Here is a 21,389-nt window from a genome sequence, read left to right on the forward strand (position 1 = left end):
AGTGTGTGTATATCACTCCATTTTCAACGTTCTATAAAGAAGTAATCTTCTTGGGGCTAGCTAAGCAGTTGGAAGGTTGCAACTGTGTGTGCGATCGTGTAGGCGAACAGGCCTGGAGGAGGTCGTTGTCGTCTTCGATGAGCTCGTTGGAAAGAGCCTCTTTATATAAGATATTAGGAATGAGATATGTGCTACGTACGAGCGGTCCCGGCGAGGCATCGGATTATCGATATCGTCGGGCAAATACGCGTCGTCGGGAAATTGGCGTTAATTTTTCAACGGCGAGGGCGTGTGCATGCGCTTCTTGTCAATGCTCTTTTTCGGGCACGATGCATTGCTCTTAGGAGAAGCATAAACGTGTTCTGTTCGTTTGCCGCCATCTCGCCCAGCACAACACGGCGTATCTTCTTTCGCGAGTGCGGGCTCTTGCGACTGTCGGGCTGCCGTCGCTTGCAAGTGCGCAAGGGAGAGGGATATGGTCAAGTGCGGGCACGAGGTTCGAGATCGCAGATCCAGGCGGCGACTGAGATGGGATGCATTGAGGGCCAGGAGAAGTGAAGAGTGACAGAATGGTTCGACCTCGAGTTCGATGTTGTTGCTGTGGTGGCCCGGGCTTCGATTGACTCGGCGCGGCAACTATCGATTGGTGATTGCACTGTGCCAAGTGCCGACCCGACCCCAGCATCGGAGCCTCGGGCGAAATGGCGCATAGCCTCAACTCAACGTACGGGTCGACGCGTTGGAACACAATAGGCTCGTCTCTTCACCTCAACCTATATACAGAGCTACGTTGTCAAGAATTCAGGGTCACCTACCGTTACATTGTTAAAATGCTAACGAGAAAGAGAGCGCTTGTAGAAGCCAATGCAAACGATTCGCGAGAACCAAAGCTAGCAAAAAGACCCAACCGCGACCAAGATAACGCATCGGTATCACCAGAATTCAGGGAGAAGAGCACTGAACCCCCCTTTATTGGTGGGTCAGTACATGTGAGTACACAAAAGCATGTTTGTAGTTGGAATAGCTCTATAACGTGCTGACTCTTATATGCACAAGGAGGTGTCAACCCTACAGCTAAAGTATATAACGTACGCTAAACCATCGTACGACGTAAACCTGGAAGATATCGAAACAGGAAAGGAAATCCGACTGGCCGCTGAAGATGAGAAGCGGTATGATGGCAAGCCAGCCGAGGAGTTCCCGGATTGGCCCTACGTAATCTCTGAAGCTGCGGCCGAGCTCGTCACGAAGTATAGCCTCGAATCTACCAAGCGTAACCAGGATAATTTCAGCATGTACGTCTCGAACGACTTTACCGGGAATGGGATGCAGGAGGTTATAGAGAACCAGCTCACAGGAATCAACACACTCATGGCTAAGCGACGACTCCCGGCCGATGAGCTTGCTGTTGGGCTCTGGGTACGCTTGTCAGCTTTCGCCCACTGGACTCAATCGCAACAACTAGGGCCTTGGGTCATGATGGAAGATAGTCAGCGCTGGCGGGACACTGTCGCAATGATTGGTATCGCAATCTTAGCCACACTAAATGCTCTCGATCGGGCGAAGCTACTGATGAAGCACTCCCCTGTCAAGGACCTGGGTCTGGTTCTCGCACTTCTTGGAGACTTCATTTGCGACTGTCTGGATCAAACCACGACGATTCCATATCTATCATCGAATACTAGAGAAGTCTGCTGGCCGTACAAAATTGTCTCCTACGCTAAGGCTAGCAGTATCGAGATCAAAGGCATCTATGGCATCGAAGGGAAGTTCGTACAAAGGTTCGATAATGAGGATAAGGCGAACTATTGGAAGAGGAAAGAATGTGTTGATCGCTGGGGTTGGGGTACAAAGGTGAGTAATATGTCATCCCAAATAACGTTGCCTAACGACCTAAAGTGGAGAGTTCTCGGTAGAGAGTACGGCAGATCACGTAGCATATTCTATCGGGGTCCATCACTCGGAGGGAATGCCTTTGATATTACATGCTGGCCCGCTGCTGAGAGGAGGAAGTACCACTTCGAAGACAAAGACCCTCTTGAGCCCTAAAATCCTCTCGTGCGACTCCAGTGAACAGATTATAGAAGCAATCGCACGAAGATGTAGTCTAGACATTGTGTTCCGGATTAAACACACGGGAGTGCTGCAAGCAGTAAAGTAGTCTAACTATACAGTAATTATTGGAACAAGGTCCCTCTAGTAGTATGACTACCATGGATAACCGAGTGGGAGGAGGGACAAGGCGGGGTGGCTGCAACGTATTGTATTGACTATCGTATTGCCAAGTGTCACAGACTTAGGCTGTTATGGTGGGTGCTATTGCCCACCGGGCAGTGCCTGCCACACTAGCATATCATGTGACTCTCAAGCACCTTCTACCTCTTTAATCTACGTATGTATTTATCACGACGTACGAACTACGCGAGAGGAGATTACTATTAGTGATATCCATCCTATATGAGAAGGTCTACGCACCCTCGCCACAACAACTAAAGAATCACCGCATCCTCAACTAACTACACTGTATCTTCCTGGCAAGAGCAAGCCGATTGTTCCCTTTTTTTGGTCCTTCGATATCAGGGTGAGACGTGGAGGCCCCAACGGAAGTGAAAGCCTCCTTAAGTGGGGCTAAGTTGGAAAATTGATAACTGTTGAGAATATCTGGGTTCAGTCTAGGATAGAAGGTGCTTGAGAGTCACATGATATGCTGGTGTGGCAGGCACTGCCCGGTGGGCAATAGCACCCACCACAACAGTCCAAGTTGGGAACACTGTACAACACGATAGTCAAGACAATACATTGCAACCACCCCGCCTTGTCCCTCTCACTCGGTTATCCACAGTAGTCATACTACTAGAGGGACCTTGTTCCAATAATAACTAAAAAATTAAAAAAATTGCATCGATTTTCTACTATCCGCTCCATCTTAGATTCCGCTACTTCTACCTAACATGTGACCCAGATCTGTAGTAGATATTTGATGAAGGTGAAGAAAACGTGTGTGAACTTGTTGTATTGGAGTGTGAAGGTCGTCCGAAGATGATCTTGGGTTGGTTCTCGGGGATGGAGTGATGCGATGGACACGAGGTTGTATAGCACGATTGGTAGATCGATGTAATATACGGGGAGTTGAGAATCAAGTACTAATCCTTAGATTTCGAAGTTGAACACAATGAACCGTAAGGGCTCATTGCCTACTGTTATATAATAAGCGTGCCCTCCATTGTGGCCTTTCCCTCCATGGAGGTCGCACCCTCCGTGGAGGTCATGCCCTCCATGGCGGTCATGCCAAGGTTGGAGGGCAGGTCACGTGACTGCGCGGCACAAGCTTACCCGCTGTGCCCCGCCTTCAACGTTGTCCTGCCGTTGTTGCTTGTCCTTCTCCTTGCAATCGTAACACTACCTCCCCCTTCCAGCGTATCTTCCCTGATACGTAGATTATCCGTGCCGTGGGGTCGCATAAGAGGTCCTGTGTATAAATACTCGTGGTGGGTCGTCTTGTTTTCTGAATCCTTACAGCCTCCCTGACCATGCCTAAAGAACCGAGGACCCGTGCGTCTCGCAAGAAGACAACCACCGAAGAGCGTTACGAACGCCTCCGTCGTGTCGAGCTTTCTGGACGAGAAATGCCGTTTCGCTGTGAGCGTTGCGAAAAGAATAACCTGCGGTGTTTTGTGGATACGGTGTCTGGTCGTTGTGCGGGTTGCATCTCAGCGCGATGCGACTGTGAGTTGTTTGTTCCTGAAGAGGAGTGGGAAAAGGTGGAACAAGAAAAGCGCGATAAGGAGCTCGCGTTGCTACGTTTGGAAGAAGAGGTTGCCCGGGCTCGTCGTGAGCTGGCTGAGATAAGAAATCGTGAGCTGGCGTTTGCTCGTCGCGATCGAAAATTGTTGGATGCCTCGGAGCGGGCTCAGTCGTCGGAAAGTGGCAGTACTGTCGCCGCGTCTTCTTCTATCGGTTCTACCGCTGATCCGGGCTGGTCACAGGCCAACAACCTTCTTGATCCTTCGCTTGATCAAATTCTTAATGACTTCTTCCTTGAGGCCTCTGCCTCTGATCTCGATCCGTTTTCCTCGGCTGGTTCTTCTGGTATTGCGCCAGGAGTTGCCGACAGTTTGTGAGATTGGTATCTGGTTCCCATGTATTTTCGCTGTCTGGGTATCCTAACCATTTGACTAGGTATTCCATGCCGTTGTCCACAACTCGATGTGTGACAATGTTCTCGACTTCAAATTCGTTTTCTTCTTCCGTTTCGTAGTGGAAGGTTTTCTGTAATGGCGTGTCTGGGTGTGCTGGTTCCAAGAGGCTTACGTGGAACCTAGGATGTATTCTAGCGTCTGGTGGAAGGTCAAGTGTGTATGTAACTGGCCCTTTCCGGTTAAGAATCAAAAATGGTCCGACTTTGACGTTGTCGAGTCCTTTGCTTGGTCGCTTCGTGCGAAGATTCTTTGTGCGTAGATAAACTTTATCCCCCCTCTTTAGCTGAGGTGCCATTTTTCGTTTCTTGTTGACATATGAAATGCTTTGACGTTGTGCTGTCTCGAGTTTGTTCTGTAGCAACTCATGTACTGCCTTCAGCTCCTCGGCTGTGGCGATAGCTGCTTCCGTTTTCTGACTTGGAAGTGTGCGTGTAAAGAGATTTGGGTGTCTCCCGTGGTTTGCATAGAACGGAGTCTGTCCCGTAGACTCTGAAAGCTTGTTATTGTATGCCATTTGTGCCATTGGCAGAAGCGAAACCCAGTTGGTTTGCTGATGGTTGACGTATATCCTGAGATATGCTTTCATGGTTCTGTTCGTTCTTTCTGTCTGTCCGTCCGTCTGCGGATGAAACGCTGTTGATAGCTTGCGTTTTGTACCAATTGCGGCCAAAAGTGTCGTCCAAAAGTTTGAAGTGAAGAGCTTGTCTCTGTCGCTTATGATTGACTTTGGTATGCCGTGATGTCTGATGATTCGATCGTTGATGATGTGAGCCAGATGTACTGCCGTGAAATCGTTTCTGAACGGGATGTACTCTGCTTGCTTGGTGAATCGATCGATTACAACGAGTATTGCGTTGTATCCTGTGTTTGTCGCTGGGTCTCTTGAGACTGGTAGACCTGTGACAAAGTCCATAGAGATGTCTGCCCAAGGTTCCGTGGGTAGTTCTAGTGCTTGCATCTCACCGTAAGGTGCATGCGTGTCGTGTTTGTTCTTCTGACAGTCTGCACATTTCGTGATGAATGAGGTAACCTTTTCCTTCATTCCTGGGAACTCGTAGTTGCGTCTGATGAGTTCCATTGTTCTGGTAATGCCCGGGTGACCGTGTACAGGGTCGTCGTGGTGTTGTTGAATAATTGCCTCTTGCAATTCTTCCGGTACATTGTTTCCGATGTGGAGGATGGCGTTCAGCGTTTTTGTTGGTCCTAGCGATCCGTCCTTGTTAACCTTGAGTATCGCGGTGTCGATGACTTCCTTGGTGCCTGCGATATCTGGTCTTCGGCTGAGAGCGTCTGCTCTGCCGTTCTCTTTTCCTGGTGTATACACAATCTTGAACTTGTATTGTCCGAGTAGTTCTGACCATCTTACTTGTCTGCGGTTGAGTACTTTGGTGGTCGTAAAGTTCACTAGATTTTTGTGATCTGTGTATATCGTAAGTTCCGAGCAGCTTTCTGCGTATACTCTCCAGTGTTGTAAGCATGCGACAATAGCTAGTAGCTCCTTGTCGTGAACGTCGTATCGTTCTTCTGGTCCTGAGAATTTGCGAGAGTAGTAGGCGATGGGGTGCCATTTGCCTTCGTGCAATTGACTTGCGCATCCGCCTAGCGCGAGATCCGATGCGTCGGTCTCAAAGCGTAATGGGTGTCCTGCTTGGAATATTCGAAAGCATGGTGGTTCTATGCTTGCTTTCTTAAGCGTTTGGAATGCGTTCTCTGCTTCCTTGCTCCATTTAAAGGGTACGTCCTTTCTTGTGAGTTTTGTCAAAGGGATGGCGATGTCTGAGAAGTCCTTGATGAACTGTCGGTTGAAGTTCAAGAATCCTAAGAAGGACTGTATCTGTACAACTGTTGTCGGTGTTGGCCAATCCTTGATAACCTGAATCTTTTCTTCGCTCATTTGTACTCCGTCCGCTCCTACTACATAGCCTAAGAAGTTGACCTTAGTCTTGTGAAATTCACACTTCTCTGGTTTGAGTCGGAGGTTGAACTGCTCAAGGGCCCTTAGTACCGTCTTGACATGTTCCACATGGTCCTCTAAAGTCTCGGAGTAGACGAGAATGTCGTCTAGGTAAGCTATGACAAAGATGTCTAGATGTGCTCTCAACACGTTGTTGATGAGTTCCTGAAATGTGGCTGGGGCATTCGTGAGCCCAAACGGCATAACTGTGTATTCGTAGTGTCCGTATCTTGATCGGAACGCCGTTTTCCACTCCTCACCTTTCGCTATGCGAATCAGGTGGTATCCATCTCGAAGATCTAATGCTGTAAAGATCTTTGCGCGAGATAATCGATCCCGTAGTTCTGTAATGTTCGGTAAGGGGTATCGATTCTTGATTGTGATGTCGTTGAGCTTGCGATAGTCTACACATAGTCGTAGTTTTCCGTCTTTCTTCGGGACAAACATGATTGGATATCCTGCTGGTGACTGCGATGGTCGGATATATTTTTTTGCTAGACTTGTCTTGATGTAGTCGCGTAACGTGCTCAATTCTTTTTCCGATAGTCCGTATATTGGGCCGAAAGTCGGTTTCTTTCCTTCCTGTAGGACAATCTTGTGGTCCCAGGGTTGGTGCTTTGGCAATGCTTGTTCATCTGCCACTTCCCGGAATAGATGTTCGAATTCTTTGTATTCTTCGGGAATCTCAGGAGTTGCGCGTTTCTCCAAAACTCTAGTCTGTCGACCCGGTGGCTCCGTTCCGGCGTCTGCTGAGTCGGACCCTTGTTTCTTAAGGCCGTCCTTTGTCGAGGCTCGCTTTTTCTTTGCGATGTTATTCAGTTTCCTCTCATCTACCATCGTACTCTGACAATGCGTAGGCTGGCTTGTGGTTGCGTCCGTTCCACAGCACTCAAATGAGAACGTCTTCGACTTCCAGTCGATCCGTGGGTTGTGTTCTCGTAACCAGGGAAGTCCTAATATGATGTCGTGGGTAGCTAGTCCGAAGACATCTAGGTCTATCTTCTCTTGGTGTCCTTGGATGTTGAGCGTCACTTGTCTGACCTCATGGGTGATCTCTTGTTCACCTGGCATTGGCTCTCCGTTGGCCACATGTAGTGGGTAAGCTTCTTGTTTCCGTAGTGGCTTCAGTCCGGCTGAAGACGCTGCGTGCGCTGAAACGTAGTTGGCTTGTGATCCCGAATCTACTAATGCCTTCATCCACCTCCCTTCAAGCTTCACCTGGAGCTTGATGAGGTCTAAGGAGTTTACTGAGTTAATCTCCTTGCCGGGCCGTTCTGGGCCGGGCGCTGGTCTAAAAAAGCCTGATTTCCAAATCCATGGAATCCTTTGGCTATCGCATGAAGGTCGCATTCTTTGCTAAGGCACGTTTGCCAGTTGGGTTGTTGACATTCCCAAGCGTCTCCTTCATCGTATTCTTTTAGCCATACTGTTTGCATCTGATCAATTTCTTCGGGGTTGTCGTGACCTGGGAAGTATGTTTTTTCCCTTTTGTCCCATAGGTGTATTGGGCATAGGTCGTTTTTGCAGTCGAAGAATTGCCACTTGCAGCGGTACGATCGTTTGGTTTCTTCTGGGAACCATCCTGATCCGGACTTATCCGAGTAGTGTACTCTGCAATGGTCGTGAATGCATGTGACCCATGATAACTTCTCATGTTCTGGGTTCCTAGGGTCCATCCAGTAGTCGTATTCTTTTGATCTACTGATGTCCTTGGCCTTTCTCTTGTGGCCGTGTTGGAAGGTCTTCCAATCGTTCCTGGTCTGGCAGAGTTCGTCGTAGATCTCTTGCTTCTCTTCTTCCGAGATTGGCAACGTTGGTTCTTCCCATGATCGGATTGCGTCTTCGATCCAGCTTAGTTCCCATGTTGTTGGTAGGAACTCCAATATTTCGGTTGAAACGTTTTCCTTGTTTCGTTGTACTTCTAGTGACAATCGGTAGAAGTCCTGTCGCATAGCAGCCATGATGCTAGGTTCCTCGTAGGCGTACTCGATATCAGCCTTGTTGAGGTGTCGTAGTAGCTGGTTGATCTGTCCTGCGAGCTTGTAGAACTCTTCTTCCTGTACATAAGGTGTGGATGGCCTGTTGACTTCTTCGAATGTGGCCATCTTGCCGAATTTGGTCTGGTCGATTTCCGTAGCCTCTAAGTTCTTGGACTCATCTTCGAGCATATCGTACTCCGAAGTGGGCTCTTCTTCTGAGTCTGATTCCACGAGTGTGAGGTTATCCAATCCCAAAACGCTTTCCTGCGTGTTGATTTCGATGGTTGGTTTGGATATGACATTCCATGTCTCGTGTCGCTCAGTGGGTACTGCTTTGTGGATAACGTTGAGTTGTCTAACCACTTTGTTCTTGCTGTGGCAGTCCCTAGCCATGTGACCTTTCTTGTCACAATTATAACAAGTGATCTCCTTCTTGTTATATGGCTTCTTCTTGTCATTCCTTCCGAAACTCTTGCCTTTGTTGATGTTGTCCAGTTGCATTGCATCAGGGTCATGCCAGTTGTTACCGGCGGAGGGTACAATACCTCCGGGTGTCGTCCGATATCCTGGTTTCTTCTTGAAGAATCGTCCCTTTGTGCGTTGCACTGACTGGTTGGCTCTAACCGGTCGGATTTCCTGCTGCAATTCGTAGAGTGCGTTGTCGATACGAATTGATTCTCGGATGAGATCCTGTAGGTTGTTGATTGCGACGCCGCTTCGCATAAGCTCTTCTTTGACTCTTTCCTTGAGTCCTTGTCTGTACATAACCCTTAATGCCTTGTCGTCCCAGTCGGTCTTCAGGGCGTGTCCCTGGAAGACACTGGCGTAGTCGGCGACTGATTGGGTTTGTTTGAGCTGTTGGATTGCACGATCTGCCTTGGATTCTTCGTTGATGACTCCGAATTGCTGTCTAAGCTTGTCTTTGAAGGTTGGGTGGTCTTCAAACATTCGTTCAATATCGTCGTCGTCATCGTTGTCGTCCATGTATTTGTTGAGGTAAGGCTTGATCCAGGTGGCGGCAGTTCCTCGCATGTAACTTGCCATGAGCAGTCCACGATCAGTAGGGTCGACCTTCTCATCTTCAAACCTGAAGAAGAGATCGAACTGGAGAATCCAGTCTTCGAGCTTGTGTCGATCGCCGTGAAATAGATCGGGTCTGGCCACCTTGGTGCGGCTTGACGAAGTTTCGTTAGGTGTGTTCATCGGGGTGTCACTCATCTTGAGGGTGTTCAAAGTGTGAAGGTCGTCCGAAGATGATCTTGGGTTGGTTCTCGGGGATGGAGTGATGCGATGGACACGAGGTTGTATAGCACGATTGGTAGATCGATGTAATATACGGGGAGTTGAGAATCAAGTACTAATCCTTAGATTTCGAAGTTGAACACAATGAACCGTAAGGGCTCATTGCCTACTGTTATATAATAAGCGTGCCCTCCATTGTGGCCTTTCCCTCCATGGAGGTCGCACCCTCCGTGGAGGTCATGCCCTCCATGGCGGTCATGCCAAGGTTGGAGGGCAGGTCACGTGACTGCGCGGCACAAGCTTACCCGCTGTGCCCCGCCTTCAACGTTGTCCTGCCGTTGTTGCTTGTCCTTCTCCTTGCAATCGTAACATGGAGCTACGGGAGGAGGGAGAATATCTATGGTGCGCGCACGGAGCAGCTGACTAATCAGTGCCTGGCCAATCAGAGCACGGGAAGCCTGATTCACCGTGAATACTAGTGAAGGCTCTTGTCAGATATAATGAGATATTGCACAAAAGTGATGGATGTTGATGATTGTGTGTATTGTGTTCTGTCTATCGTGTGTCCGCGCTTGTGGCCCTCTTGAGGGGCGCACTGACCCTCTCTACGCTGATTGGTTGCTGCCAACGTCGAGTAACCCTGCTATCTGACAGCTCTCACCGCGTCTCGACAATATTCAGTTCTCCTTTAAGCTAATTTAGACTTGTCAAATAATAGCACTGTTGAAGATGAGAGCGTACAGACGCTGGGTCAGACTAGTGCGACCCGGCATCTATAAGAGCCAATGAGATCACAGGAAGGCTTGGCACCCCCTAGGTGTGCCCACAACCGTAGACAGAACCGAAACACAATCAATCATCAATATCATCAAGATTATTACCCATTTCATCAATATTCCAGATAAGAGTGAATATCTGACACGCTTACGGCTTGTGATGGGCTAGAGCCCAGTTAGTGAATCCTCGATGATATCTCGGTCACGTGTGCGAGACGCACAGAGCAACCACACGCGTCCAAACAACGCTTAGACCATCCGCACAGTCCATAGGCAGAAGGTTATTCCGAGCCGCTCTCCGAATAACCTTTGGCACGAGATAGCCTGTAGTTCTCTTCTCCATCGAATACAACTCCAGTATACCTGTGCGATAGCTCCCTGAGCGTAGCCCCTTACAATCAAGGTTGTCAGTAATCAATATCTCATCAATATTGTTGTTTGATTTGTTTGATTCGGAGCCAACCAACTAACCAACAGTTAGCCACTGTATTTCTGTCAATCAATCAACCAATCTTGAGAACAAAATGTTGATAGGATTGGTGTTGTTTGATAGTAAGCGAGGGAGGGGGATACCTAGGTGAGGCCTCTGGGATAGCTGCTCAACGACGAATTCTTAGTGTTGGATCTTGCTTACTAAGCCTACTCGCGTGTAAGTTTGTCAGATTGAGGCGAGGTTTTGCTCCATGATCGAGCCGATGGTGGTTGGGGAAGGACATGAGACCCCCAAACCAGGGCTAGCGCCGGGACTTAGCACTGCCAAGCCCGAGGCGAGGCCACCTCCCACAGACAGAGCCGTAGACAGAGACAGACAATACACTTGATCCCATCCATAAAAATCTGACAAAGTTATATGACCTAGGTTCCATCCCATCTCTCACTCACTCCAGGCTAGTACGTACGAGGCTTAGCGCCCACAACGCTAGCTGGCAGAGACATAGATCTCAATTCCTGTAGCACAATACACAACACGATTCACACATGTTCCATTCCTAGTGCTACTGACATCAGGCTTATAACATTTAACAACACCTTAATTTCTCGCGGCTCCGGCTTACTTTTAGCCTTATCCATGCCCTCTATACCAGCAAAACGCAAGCCCGAGGCTGCCGAAGAAGCTGATACTCCCTTCAAGCGAGCACAACGTACGCGCAAACCTACGCTCAAGGCGCTGTTGGGTGACGGCAGCCAGCCAACCCAGCCGATAGAGCTGCCAGAAAGTACGCCGGATCCGCCTACAGAGCCGCCTACAGAAGTTATCGAGCCGCCCACACGGGCTATTGAACCGCCATGTAAGCCTGTACAACAACCCGAGGAGCGCCCTCGGCGGGCATCACCACTGCCTATTTTGGCTGCCTCACAAGCCTCTCGGCTCACTGATGAGCCAGCCTGGGAGTCGCAGTTAATGTTTGATAAGCCAGAGGACTCTATTGTACAGCCTTTAGCTTTCTCTAGCGCTGCCACTGAGGCTTCGGTGGAGGAGGATAGCGCTGTGAGCGTCGATTTTCGCGACTTTGAGGGCGTCGATTGGTCGCGATTAAAGGGGTTTGTCGCGCCGCTGAGCACTCCACGAGGCAAGGCAAGCTGGATTTTTCAACACGGCTGGCGTGTCTGGAAGGAGGGTACTCACCACCCAGATGAGTTGTACTTTGTGTGCAAGTACTGTCATATTCATAAGCTACCTAATGGTGTACACCGAGTAACGAAGTCAACCACTGCCGCCAACGGGCACCTCCAGCTTGATAAACCTGGTCATCGGCTCAGCAAAGACGGTCCAATCCTAAGCAAACCTCTCCGCAAACATGGACAACAATCACTTCGTCAGGCAGCTCTAAGCGGTGTCAAATTTAGTCTAGAGGCGTACAAGACTATAGGAAACTTCGACGTACAAGAATTTCGGCAAGCAGCTGCGCTCTGGCTGGTCGACAACAACAGACCACTCCGCGAGTTTGAGACGCCGGCTTTTCGCAAGATGATCAGGCTTGCTAATCCTGAGGCAGAGGCGGCGTTATGGAGGTCTCATAACAGCGTGTCAGCGTTCGTGATGAGGTTGTACAGTTGGCTACGACCTCAGGTGGTGCGCGCGTTGGCTGAAGCCGAGAGCAAGGTACATATAAGCTTCGATGGGTGGACGACAAAAGGCGGCAAACGTGGCTTCTTTTCTGTAGTTGCTCACTACGCCAACAGTAAGGGCGCGATAGTTGACCTACCCATCGCGCTGCCGCAGCTGGTGGGTGCCCACACTGGTGAGGCGATAGCTGACGCTGTAACCAAAATCCCTGCAATCCTTCAGCATCAATCGCAGCAAACTCGGCTACTTTGTGCTCGATAACGCTTACAATAACGACACCGCTGTTAACAAACTCGCCGCGATGTACCACTTTTCTGCCTCCGATCGCCGCCTCCGCTGCGCTTGCCACATACTTAACCTTGTTGGCCAAACGATTATGTTCGGGAGGGATGCTGACGCGTATAACAACGCCCTGGAGAACACAAAGATGGAGGATTTTTACATGAAGGAGTGGCGGAAAGAAGGACCGCTTGGCGTGTATCTTGATATTATCAACTACATCAACCCGCCGAAGCAGTGGAGCATTTTTGAAGATTGCCAACGCGAGGCAGTTAACAGCATGCCCACAGGCGCCAGCGGCGGCACTCGCGAGCCAATTAAGCCGTGTGTTACACGTTGGAACAGCTATTACGACTGCTTTAAGCGCGGAGTTCAGCTCCAACAAGCTATCAACGCATACGCCACGTACCACATTCGCGAGACTGAACAGGCTGACGAACAGGCAGCTATTAGAGGAAACAAGCTGCCTGATGTGCCGCGGTGGATGAGGTCAGACGGCCTTACGGCGGCTGACTGGGCGGTGATTACTGAGTACATGGCGATACTGCAGCCGCTCAAGTTTGCTACAGATCGCCTCCAAGGCCGCGGCAAGTGTGGCCGTTTTGGCGCACTCTACGAGGTCATCCCAGTATTTGAGAGTGTGATAACTGAGCTGGATGCACGCCTTCGGCCATACGAATCGGTCAACCACGAGCCATCTGAGGCGCCCGAAAATCACATCCCGATCAACCTGCGAGCCGCGAGGCGAAAAGCGAGCAATTACTTTACTAAGATCCTCCAAAGTCCCATTTACTACGCAGCTACGGCACTATATCCACGATATAAAACATACTCTAAGCGCTTCTGGCGCAACAAACCTACACAATTGAGCACCGCGCACGCGAAGTTTCTGCGGGTTTGGGCTGCCTACAAGCCTGCCGCTGCTGCCACAACACCAACCCCTGCGCCAAAACCTACCATGAGCAGCTTTGACGACGCTATCGACGCTATACTAGATGAGGACGGCGAGCATACAATGGAGGTGGAGGATGAGTACGATAGCTGGTTAAAAGAGCCTATATGGACGTCTGATCAACACAAGGAGGGTCCAACAGCTGTACAGTACTGGTTATCGTTGAAGCCGAAGTATCCACATCTTTCACGATTGGCGATCGACGTGTTGACTATACCCGCCTCCAGCTCTGATTGTGAGCGCGTTTTTGCGGGAACTGGCGATATAATTGAGCCACAAAGGCGGAAAATTGGCGCGCAGTTACTGGCTGCTTTGGTGTGCTTGCAACGGTGGACTCGTGCAGGTTTTACAACACCAAGCACGACAACAGCAGCAAAGCATACTGATGAGGAGCTCACGGAAGAGTTTGCGATAGGAACGTGGGAAGAGCCGCCTGCAGAATTGTCATAGAAACGTCCCTTCAGAACCTTAAGTCTATCAATATTCAATCAATCAAGCAACCAAAAATTGGCTCTTCAGTCTCATCAACTCAAACAAACAAACTGTAACCCTAAGAAATGAGCTAATCAATCAACATCTACGCCTCAAATGTTGGTTGTTTTGTTTGTTGACTTCTCTGCTTACAATGACACCAGGGCACTAGCGTGGTCCGTGCTAGGGCACTAGGGCTCTAGGCACTAAGGCTCTAAACTATTATAATAGCGCGTATGCGCTGGCGATAGTCACTAATTAGAGTAAGTTAGCCTTACCTGCACCTATCTTCTTCGCTTACAATAGTGGAGAAGGCATGTCACAGTAGACGCGGGCTTGATAAGCTTATTTCATACAAGTCGATTCTTATTGAGCCGAACAATGTTGGCTTTGAAACAGAGGGTATTTGAGATCCGCCGATACGTCTTGGAGCTCTCCCATTAACCCAGCACAGCCACTTCAACCTAAACCGCAACAATTAATTTGTATTCTTAAACTTTACTATGCTACTACAAACCCTAAGCCTATATGCGTTTTCTGCTTTCGCGGCAGTTGCGCAAGGCGTGAATATTCCACTAGATGCACGGCAAGAGTACAAAACTGCGTATTACGCACAAAAGTGCCAAACGGTTGAAGATCACTGGTGTTGGCAAGCCGGGTTACCCAAAGAGCAGACACATACAGTCGGTTACACGTGTTCGGTCTATTCGTAAGAAGAATCCAATGTCTAACCCCGAACGCTCTATTAACCTGTGAAAAGAGCCGCAAAAGGCGGAAGCTCGCTTGGACCTATGTGCGAGGAAAGTTCGATTGCGACTTGTCCATGTCCCGATGGTTCTCGGGGTGTATGGCTCGCAGCGTAAGCATTGTCTTCATACCCGAACGTTTTATAGCTACAATTACTGACAGAAAGAAAGTAATTATCAGGATTACAGGTGCGGCTGTGGTAAACCGAAGTTTTAAACAGGGCATGGCCAGAGGGTGAGCTGATGCTGGGTATACGTACGCTGGTGACATCGTGTCAGCGTGAGCACAGGCAATGATCAGGATGATTGTTACGGATCCATAGACCCAGTCCATGGCCCCCATATCGATAAGATCCTTATCTTATCGTACTACGAACCCATATTCGGGTCTACAACGTAAATAGCTCCATAGCTTGTATCTTGTCAAATCCAATCTTTCTCCTCTCTCCCGATCGATCCCTCACAGGTATAATATTAAGGTGCTTATCTAATATAGGCTAGCTAACTGTCGCACACTATTTGATTAGCACTAGCGTGCTATGTCAACACCCTTTTCGGGCGAAGAACTCAGATCAGCGCATTCGCCAGATCACAGACCTGGAATCGTTAGAGACCAATGGATTGAGGCTGGCGGAACCGCGTAGATCACTAGCGGAGCATGGCGGAGTGTCATATGATGGGTCTTTTCCTCATCTTTGCGATATCTCTTGCACCCGAGTACTGGTTCGAGAAGTTGCGATGCTTAATGCTAGTGAGCGCAAATGCATGATCATCTAGAGTCTGTGGTCGAGAGCAGAAACATGGTGCTTCCCTGAACCTGCCCAACTTCCCTCACACGTGAGAACACTGATATTTGTCTGTACTTCTGCATCTAAATTGCAAAATACAATATCTATGCCAATGCTTTGTGTACACAGGACCTTCTACCCCAAGCGGCCGGTTTGTTGATTGATGCAGCCTCGCCCAAATGACCAAGCGTTGGGCTGGAATGAGGGATCAGGTTCCACTATCTTCACTTTGAAGGATATGGTATATCGACTTTCCTATTCGTCGTTCGTGCATGGTCTTCCACAATCCTATTGACCATCTGACGACCGTAAGCCACAGATTCAACCTCGTCTACAACTAAAGAGACCCAGACTTTGGCGTTGCCGCTTTGCAAACACACTTCTTTTCCGTCTTGCAATAGCCGCGCAATTCGCTCTTCAGTCCGAGCAGTACCACCCAAGCCAAATAGTCGCGATATGTGCATGAACAAGATGGCGAATACTTGGTAGCCAAGCCAAAGGTACTGGGTGTTGGGGTCCATCCATAAGAGGGCAATAAGTCCAGCTGGAAAGTAAAGAATGAATACGTATATCAGTATGATGCCGCAAACCTCTCGAAATCTATCGTAGTGCGTCTCACGAAGGGGGTGTCCGTAGTGTCTGAAAAAGGGCAGAATGAGCGCGGCTTGCCCTTTGAGTAAAACGAAGCCTATACTGGGAGAGAGAACTTCGTATATCTCCGTCGGCTCTGCGTCAGCCTCTGAAGTAGCCCTGGCTATATCACCCGATCTTTGCAGTAGTCGTGTAGACGTTGGGTTTTGGTGTGGCTCTGGGAGCGGCACCAATGTTTCGCGACGAACCGCTACTAACAGAGAAATGAACTTCACCACCAGCGGAAGAACAAGTAGCCCCGATAGCCAGAAGGCCCTTTGCCATGTACCAATGATCACAGCGAAGACGATGGTGCTCAGCTCGCTGAACACGACGCCTAGAATTGTGTCCATGGTCACTTCGTCCTCGCAAACGCTCACAACATTTCCGTCGGAGCCAGTCAACTTGTCCGAAAATGAAAGAGTAAAAAGCAACTGCTTTGCTCTACTCATCGGTGGCTGTTTCGGCAACGACTCGTTCGATCCCCATCGCCTGTCGTGGTATGCGCATTGTTCTCTTCCTCCCTGATCTATCATCTTCAGGACCTCCACCCAAAACCCATTGCGAATCTCATGGTCCCCATCGCTAGTAGTGCGATTGATGTAATCGGCCTTGTTGTTGTGGTAAAATGCTGTCCCCAGCATATGTCCCCGCCTTGCCCCCCGGTACAACCCATTCTCTCTGATGGCGTCTAGGGTCTCAAGGGCGGCTTTGTGCAACGGGCCGCCCATGGGCATCGTCAGCGCGCTGAGGAATAGGGTTCGCGGGGTGGCATAGTTGTAGAATCGCGGGGCCCAGAGTAGCCGCTCGAAGGCGGTGGGCTCGGCGACTTCGGCGCCCACGTAACCGATGACAGAGCCAAGAGCGCCTGCAACCGCTGTCATGTTGCTGGTTCTTCGTGATGCTCGCGGAAGATAGTGCGATGCATCGAAATGGGGAATTTGGGAAGATATTACAATTATAGCCAATAGCCAAAACTAAAGGGATCACCGCGACGACATGTGAGAGCTGCGCCATCTGCGCGTCAGCAACTGCAGTGCCTGGGGCTGCTAAGCCTTCTCAGCAGCCACCACATAGGCCGGTGGTTGCGACTGGATCTGAGTGAGTATCTTGCGTAATCTGTTATAGCACAACCTGGATGCTGACCTTTCCTCGAGCTCTAAATCTCCTTATGCAGCCTCAGCGAGTCGCGAAACGAAGTTGACTGCCTGGGTTGTGCACGCCCTAGATAACCGGTGGTGAATCGAGCTGAACCGATACCACGTCGCCTGCAGGCAGACGAGAAGTGTATCGCTACCGGCTTGATTTTCTCCAAAGTACATACATTGATTCTGCACTGGTTTGCAGCCATGCAGCCACGCGGTGGCGGCGGTGCCGCGGATGCGACTGCTTTTTCAACATTCCGCCACCAGAATTCCTTCTGACAATAACTGCACGACACCATCTTCTTGGTGGTAACGAGGTCGATCGCCAGGCATTTTTCCCATCCATGTCTCGAAAACGCCGTCGTCGCTTGGCTGATCCTATTCTAGGCGTAGTAACGCGCACACGGTAACATCGTGTGCGTGGTTGGGAGGAAGCTGTAAGGCGTGTCGGGAGCATGTTCAACACTGTGGTGCATTAGATGTAAGCGAGCAGGACTAGTTATGCTCGTGGGTTTACTAATATGTGGGGAGACGGTGGGATCTTCAGGCAAAGCTGAGGTCATAGGCGATAATATGTGCTCTTAAGATCCGGGTACACAAAACAGGTGGGGGCGCAAGGCTGACATCGGGAGACTCACGAAAGATAAAACCGTGCTTGACAAGGCCGAAGCCTTGCGAAACGTCTACCTAAGGTCAAAGAACTCCAAGTTCTTGATTAAAGTAAGTGCACCTTCATTTATCCGTGGCGTGATCAATTGTAGAAGAGCGTTTGGAAGTGCTTACTCTCACTGCGATTCATTATGTGCTTCCACGTTATGGACAGGAGGCAATTATGAGCTTGCTAATGGTTCACCGGTCTTCGCTGGCAACACTTCCAAGAATGCTGCGCCTCCATGCTGCATTCTAGCGAGACGCAAGGCAAATGCACAAATAGGTGGGGCAAAGTTCGTGCCTAGGCAAACTGAGGGCTTACTATACGTTACGCCTCGTAATTGGCAGACCGCCTCAGACCACATGTTCATGACGATGTCCGTTGTGATACCAACTCACTTCAACCACTTAAAAGGGGTTTCCCGCGCAGCCACAAGGTCCTTCATATGCAGCAACTCCAGCATCTTCTCGTCATCTTGCAGCTACCAAGTGTTCAGCACGCTTCATTGGCCTTTCTCTAGCGAACTTTGTTGCCCTCTACAGCCTCCCATCGCTGCAATCCTTCGGACACCCGTCAAAGTCTTCCCATGGCTTACTGGTTAAGTTCAAAGTTCAGCCAGAGCTCCTTCTCTGATGCTGCTTCTTATCGATATCCGTATCCAATAAGCGATATGCCACCGCTTCTGCAAGGAAATGGTGCGATTCCCTCGTTCTCGGAACAGACTTCGATTCTGAGTGCTTTGGGCACACTCATCGGCTACATCGGAGCGGAGGCTGCGACTGACCAGGTTTTCGAACGTCTGCTATGGCCACAAAGGTTCTGGAATGGCTTCAGTATATACCATGCGCTTCAAGTGGCAATGTTCATGCCAATGGGCGGTCCCCTCCACCGAGCTGCTTTACATACGCTAGACAAGTTCTTTGAGAATGGGCTCTTCAAAGGAGATAAGATGGGACATATGCTGGGCACCGCCTTTTTCAGAAACTCCGGATGGTCTTATGCTGTCTGGTACAATGGTCAACAAGAGTCGACGGAACTTGTACGCAACGGACTGTGGATTCGAGCGGCTTCACTTCTACCCATCCCAATTGAGAAGCAGCAAAAGGGCCTCGAAACTGGACGACCAGTCAGAGCAAGGACTACACTAAACACGTTGGTCCTGGATTATACCACCAGTCCATTGCCTAAGAAGGATAACGCTGTATCGCAAGAGACCAAGGGACTATCATTGAAGATCTTCTTTGCCCTTCTGGTGTCTGAGTTTAGTGGCGTTTTAGCAGGCGTAACCGTTGCGGTGGTATGGAGATCTTGGTTCGCCTGGCTTTGGTTCGCCCCGCTTCTTTTGAAATGGACCAGTGCAATATTCGCCGTTGCAAGAGAGGATCTTGCTCCCAAAGTAGTGCCAAGCGCTCCAGCGGCAACAGAGCGCACCAAACTATTCGAAATCCTTCACCCACAACAGGGCATATTCCTGATCGAGGGCAATGAATCTACCGTTCTCCAGTTCTTCAGACACTACGGACACCCAGTCAGAAGTCGGACACGGGAGCGTGCGCAATTCGCCATCATCATCTGCTTTGGACTCATGTTCCCAGTTGGACTCGTCAGCTCTATTATCTGGATGCCGACGTCGATGCAGTACCTGTGGTTAGGTTATCAACTTTACGCTACGCTCGCAATGTACGTATACCGGTATACGAACAGTCACATTTGGGCAACGACCGAAGAGGCCTTGGCGGCTAAGTTCAAGGAGGCGGGTTTTAAGCGCTCAACTGAGAAATCTGCTAAAGCGGAGCCAATCTATCTAGACGGCGGAAATGGCAACATTTTGTCAGCAACGTTGATGACTACGTATCACAATAGTTTCGGGTCAGCTAGGGACGCGGCTAAAGCACATCTCCAATCGACTACATCCGTACCGAGAAAGACGTCTAGAGAATCTTCCAAGACACTCAGTCCGTCGGACTTGGACTCAGTCAACCCATCTGATAATTGGAGGACGTCGCTTGAAAAGGAGTAGCTGATCGCGTAAAGTCTATATCTTTGGTACCAGAACGGCCGTACGAATAACTTGGGGCGTTTGCGAGTGCGAAACAGCGCGTGCTCGCCTGATCAACACAGTATGGGATATAATTCGCCCTTATCATAGTCTTTTCGTGTTCAGCGGATAGTTTTCTTCGTGATTGTAACGGTTTGGGCCTTGCCAAGATCCACTTGAGTGAGAGTTGGGTACGGCTATCGCTACCACACTTTCTCATCACACACACCTATATAGCTGCAGTTCCTCAATAGCTACACAATGCAACGCAGTCCTCCTCCTCTCCTCACCTCGTTACAGTAATTCAACTATCACACTCTCGACTGCTACACGTCCTTTTGCGCAATCTCCGTTCACTAATCCTAAGCGCGCCCGAAGACTTACTGTGCCTAACATAGATGCTACGAGAACCCTATAAAACGCTAGCTATCATACCCTAGTACTATCAAATTATCACTGCAGTATGAAGTTCTAGGCTATCTGAATATTGCTAATTTTATCGAGATATTGAAAGGTTAGCTGGGACTCTGAATATCACGTCTTGGATATTCTACCTACAACTACTTGGATCGACTTTAGGAACAAGCTGCACTACAAAGAGTATCCTACAATGGACGAAAGTAACCTTAGGTGCAGTATCGAACCAAAAAAGCCACTCTCCCTTCCTATCCAATCCAAAAGGCAGATCTGTTTTGTCATGTTGGTTCGCCGTTACACTGCATGATGCTTTACTCGATGCTTCTTCTAGATGGCCGTCTTATCTTGTGGCTGTAGGTCAGCGTGGGCTCTGTGTTACGTGAACACGAATCACGCTGCTGTGTAACACAGAGCCTTGTAGTCAATGGCTGTCATCAGTGCGAGGGCTTAGCTCTACGGCACGCGATCGGTCACCAACCAGTCTCGTCGCGACACCCAACTAAAAACTGCGTTCGAAAGCTAACGTGAGATCTGTTTCGACCTCCAGAATAACATCCCATCGAGCAATCAAGCACACCAACCACGCTACCGGAACGGATGGTCATCCAACTACAGGAACTTGGCGTTGTTGGGTTGAATCGGAACGATCCAATGCGTCTTTACGCTACTGCCATGTCGCGGAAACCAAGCAGGGAGCAGGATTGCATTTACGTGATCCAGCAGATCTTTGATCTACGTTTAGGCGAAACAAATCCCTGCAATAAGCGTACCTCGTATGCTCCGGAGCAACTAGAGGATGAGCTGGGCGAAGCATTGATGCGGGACAGGCCTGTGATGAGTCAAAATTTCGTGCACACCAGTGCCACACTATCAATCGGTAAACGATGGCGACTGTCTATTCACCTCGAAAACCCTACAATGCCTTTCGATTACGATACCCCTGGTCATATTCCCTTTATCAACCTCGATGTAAGCTTAGCACAAGACAAGCGGGTGATATTCTTTGCGGGTGGTTCGGAGGAAGCGTATGCGATTTTGCTGCATTACAACAGA

General features: G+C 49.4%; 7 protein-coding genes across 7 annotated transcripts; 5 read left to right on the forward strand and 2 right to left on the reverse strand.

Annotated features, from left to right (window-relative positions):
* Positions 1–830: 830 nt before the first annotated feature.
* On the forward strand, positions 831–2,049 carry PtrM4_058130 (uncharacterized protein; the record flags this gene model as incomplete). The annotated part of the gene is made up of 3 exons (XM_001932607.2): positions 831–989; positions 1,057–1,854; positions 1,900–2,049. 3 exons carry the CDS (start codon positions 831–833, stop codon positions 2,047–2,049), a joined length of 1,107 nt encoding a protein of 368 aa, XP_001932642.1.
* Positions 2,050–4,023: 1,974 nt separating this feature from the next.
* On the reverse strand, positions 4,024–9,350 carry PtrM4_058140 (uncharacterized protein; the record flags this gene model as incomplete). The annotated part of the gene is made up of 3 exons (XM_066105395.1): positions 4,024–7,444; positions 7,519–9,070; positions 9,170–9,350. The coding sequence occupies 3 exons, from the start codon at positions 9,348–9,350 to the stop codon at positions 4,024–4,026; spliced, it is 5,154 nt and encodes a 1,717-aa protein (XP_065964022.1).
* Positions 9,351–11,219: 1,869 nt separating this feature from the next.
* On the forward strand, positions 11,220–12,479 carry PtrM4_058150 (Atrophin-1 domain containing protein; the record flags this gene model as incomplete). Its single annotated transcript, XM_066105396.1, has 1 exon — positions 11,220–12,479. The coding sequence occupies one exon, from the start codon at positions 11,220–11,222 to the stop codon at positions 12,477–12,479; it is 1,260 nt and encodes a 419-aa protein (XP_065964023.1).
* Positions 12,480–12,645: 166 nt separating this feature from the next.
* Positions 12,646–13,899, forward strand: PtrM4_058160 (Dimer-Tnp-hAT domain containing protein; the record flags this gene model as incomplete). The annotated part of the gene is made up of 1 exon (XM_066105397.1): positions 12,646–13,899. The coding sequence occupies one exon, from the start codon at positions 12,646–12,648 to the stop codon at positions 13,897–13,899; it is 1,254 nt and encodes a 417-aa protein (XP_065964024.1).
* Positions 13,900–14,423: 524 nt separating this feature from the next.
* PtrM4_058170 (uncharacterized protein) lies at positions 14,424–14,883 on the forward strand (the record flags this gene model as incomplete). The annotated part of the gene is made up of 3 exons (XM_066105398.1): positions 14,424–14,629; positions 14,681–14,779; positions 14,838–14,883. The coding sequence occupies 3 exons, from the start codon at positions 14,424–14,426 to the stop codon at positions 14,881–14,883; spliced, it is 351 nt and encodes a 116-aa protein (XP_065964025.1).
* A 795-nt stretch (positions 14,884–15,678) lies between these two features.
* Positions 15,679–16,968, reverse strand: PtrM4_058180 (uncharacterized protein; the record flags this gene model as incomplete). Its single annotated transcript, XM_001932608.1, has 1 exon — positions 15,679–16,968. The coding sequence occupies one exon, from the start codon at positions 16,966–16,968 to the stop codon at positions 15,679–15,681; it is 1,290 nt and encodes a 429-aa protein (XP_001932643.1).
* Positions 16,969–18,551: 1,583 nt separating this feature from the next.
* On the forward strand, positions 18,552–19,901 carry PtrM4_058190 (uncharacterized protein; the record flags this gene model as incomplete). Its single annotated transcript, XM_001932609.2, has 1 exon — positions 18,552–19,901. The coding sequence occupies one exon, from the start codon at positions 18,552–18,554 to the stop codon at positions 19,899–19,901; it is 1,350 nt and encodes a 449-aa protein (XP_001932644.2).
* Positions 19,902–21,389: the final 1,488 nt, after the last annotated feature.

The sequence above is a fragment of the Pyrenophora tritici-repentis genome, chromosome 2 (genome assembly GCF_003171515.1).
Source record: "Pyrenophora tritici-repentis strain M4 chromosome 2, whole genome shotgun sequence".
Classification (NCBI taxonomy): Eukaryota; Fungi; Ascomycota; class Dothideomycetes; order Pleosporales; family Pleosporaceae; genus Pyrenophora; species Pyrenophora tritici-repentis.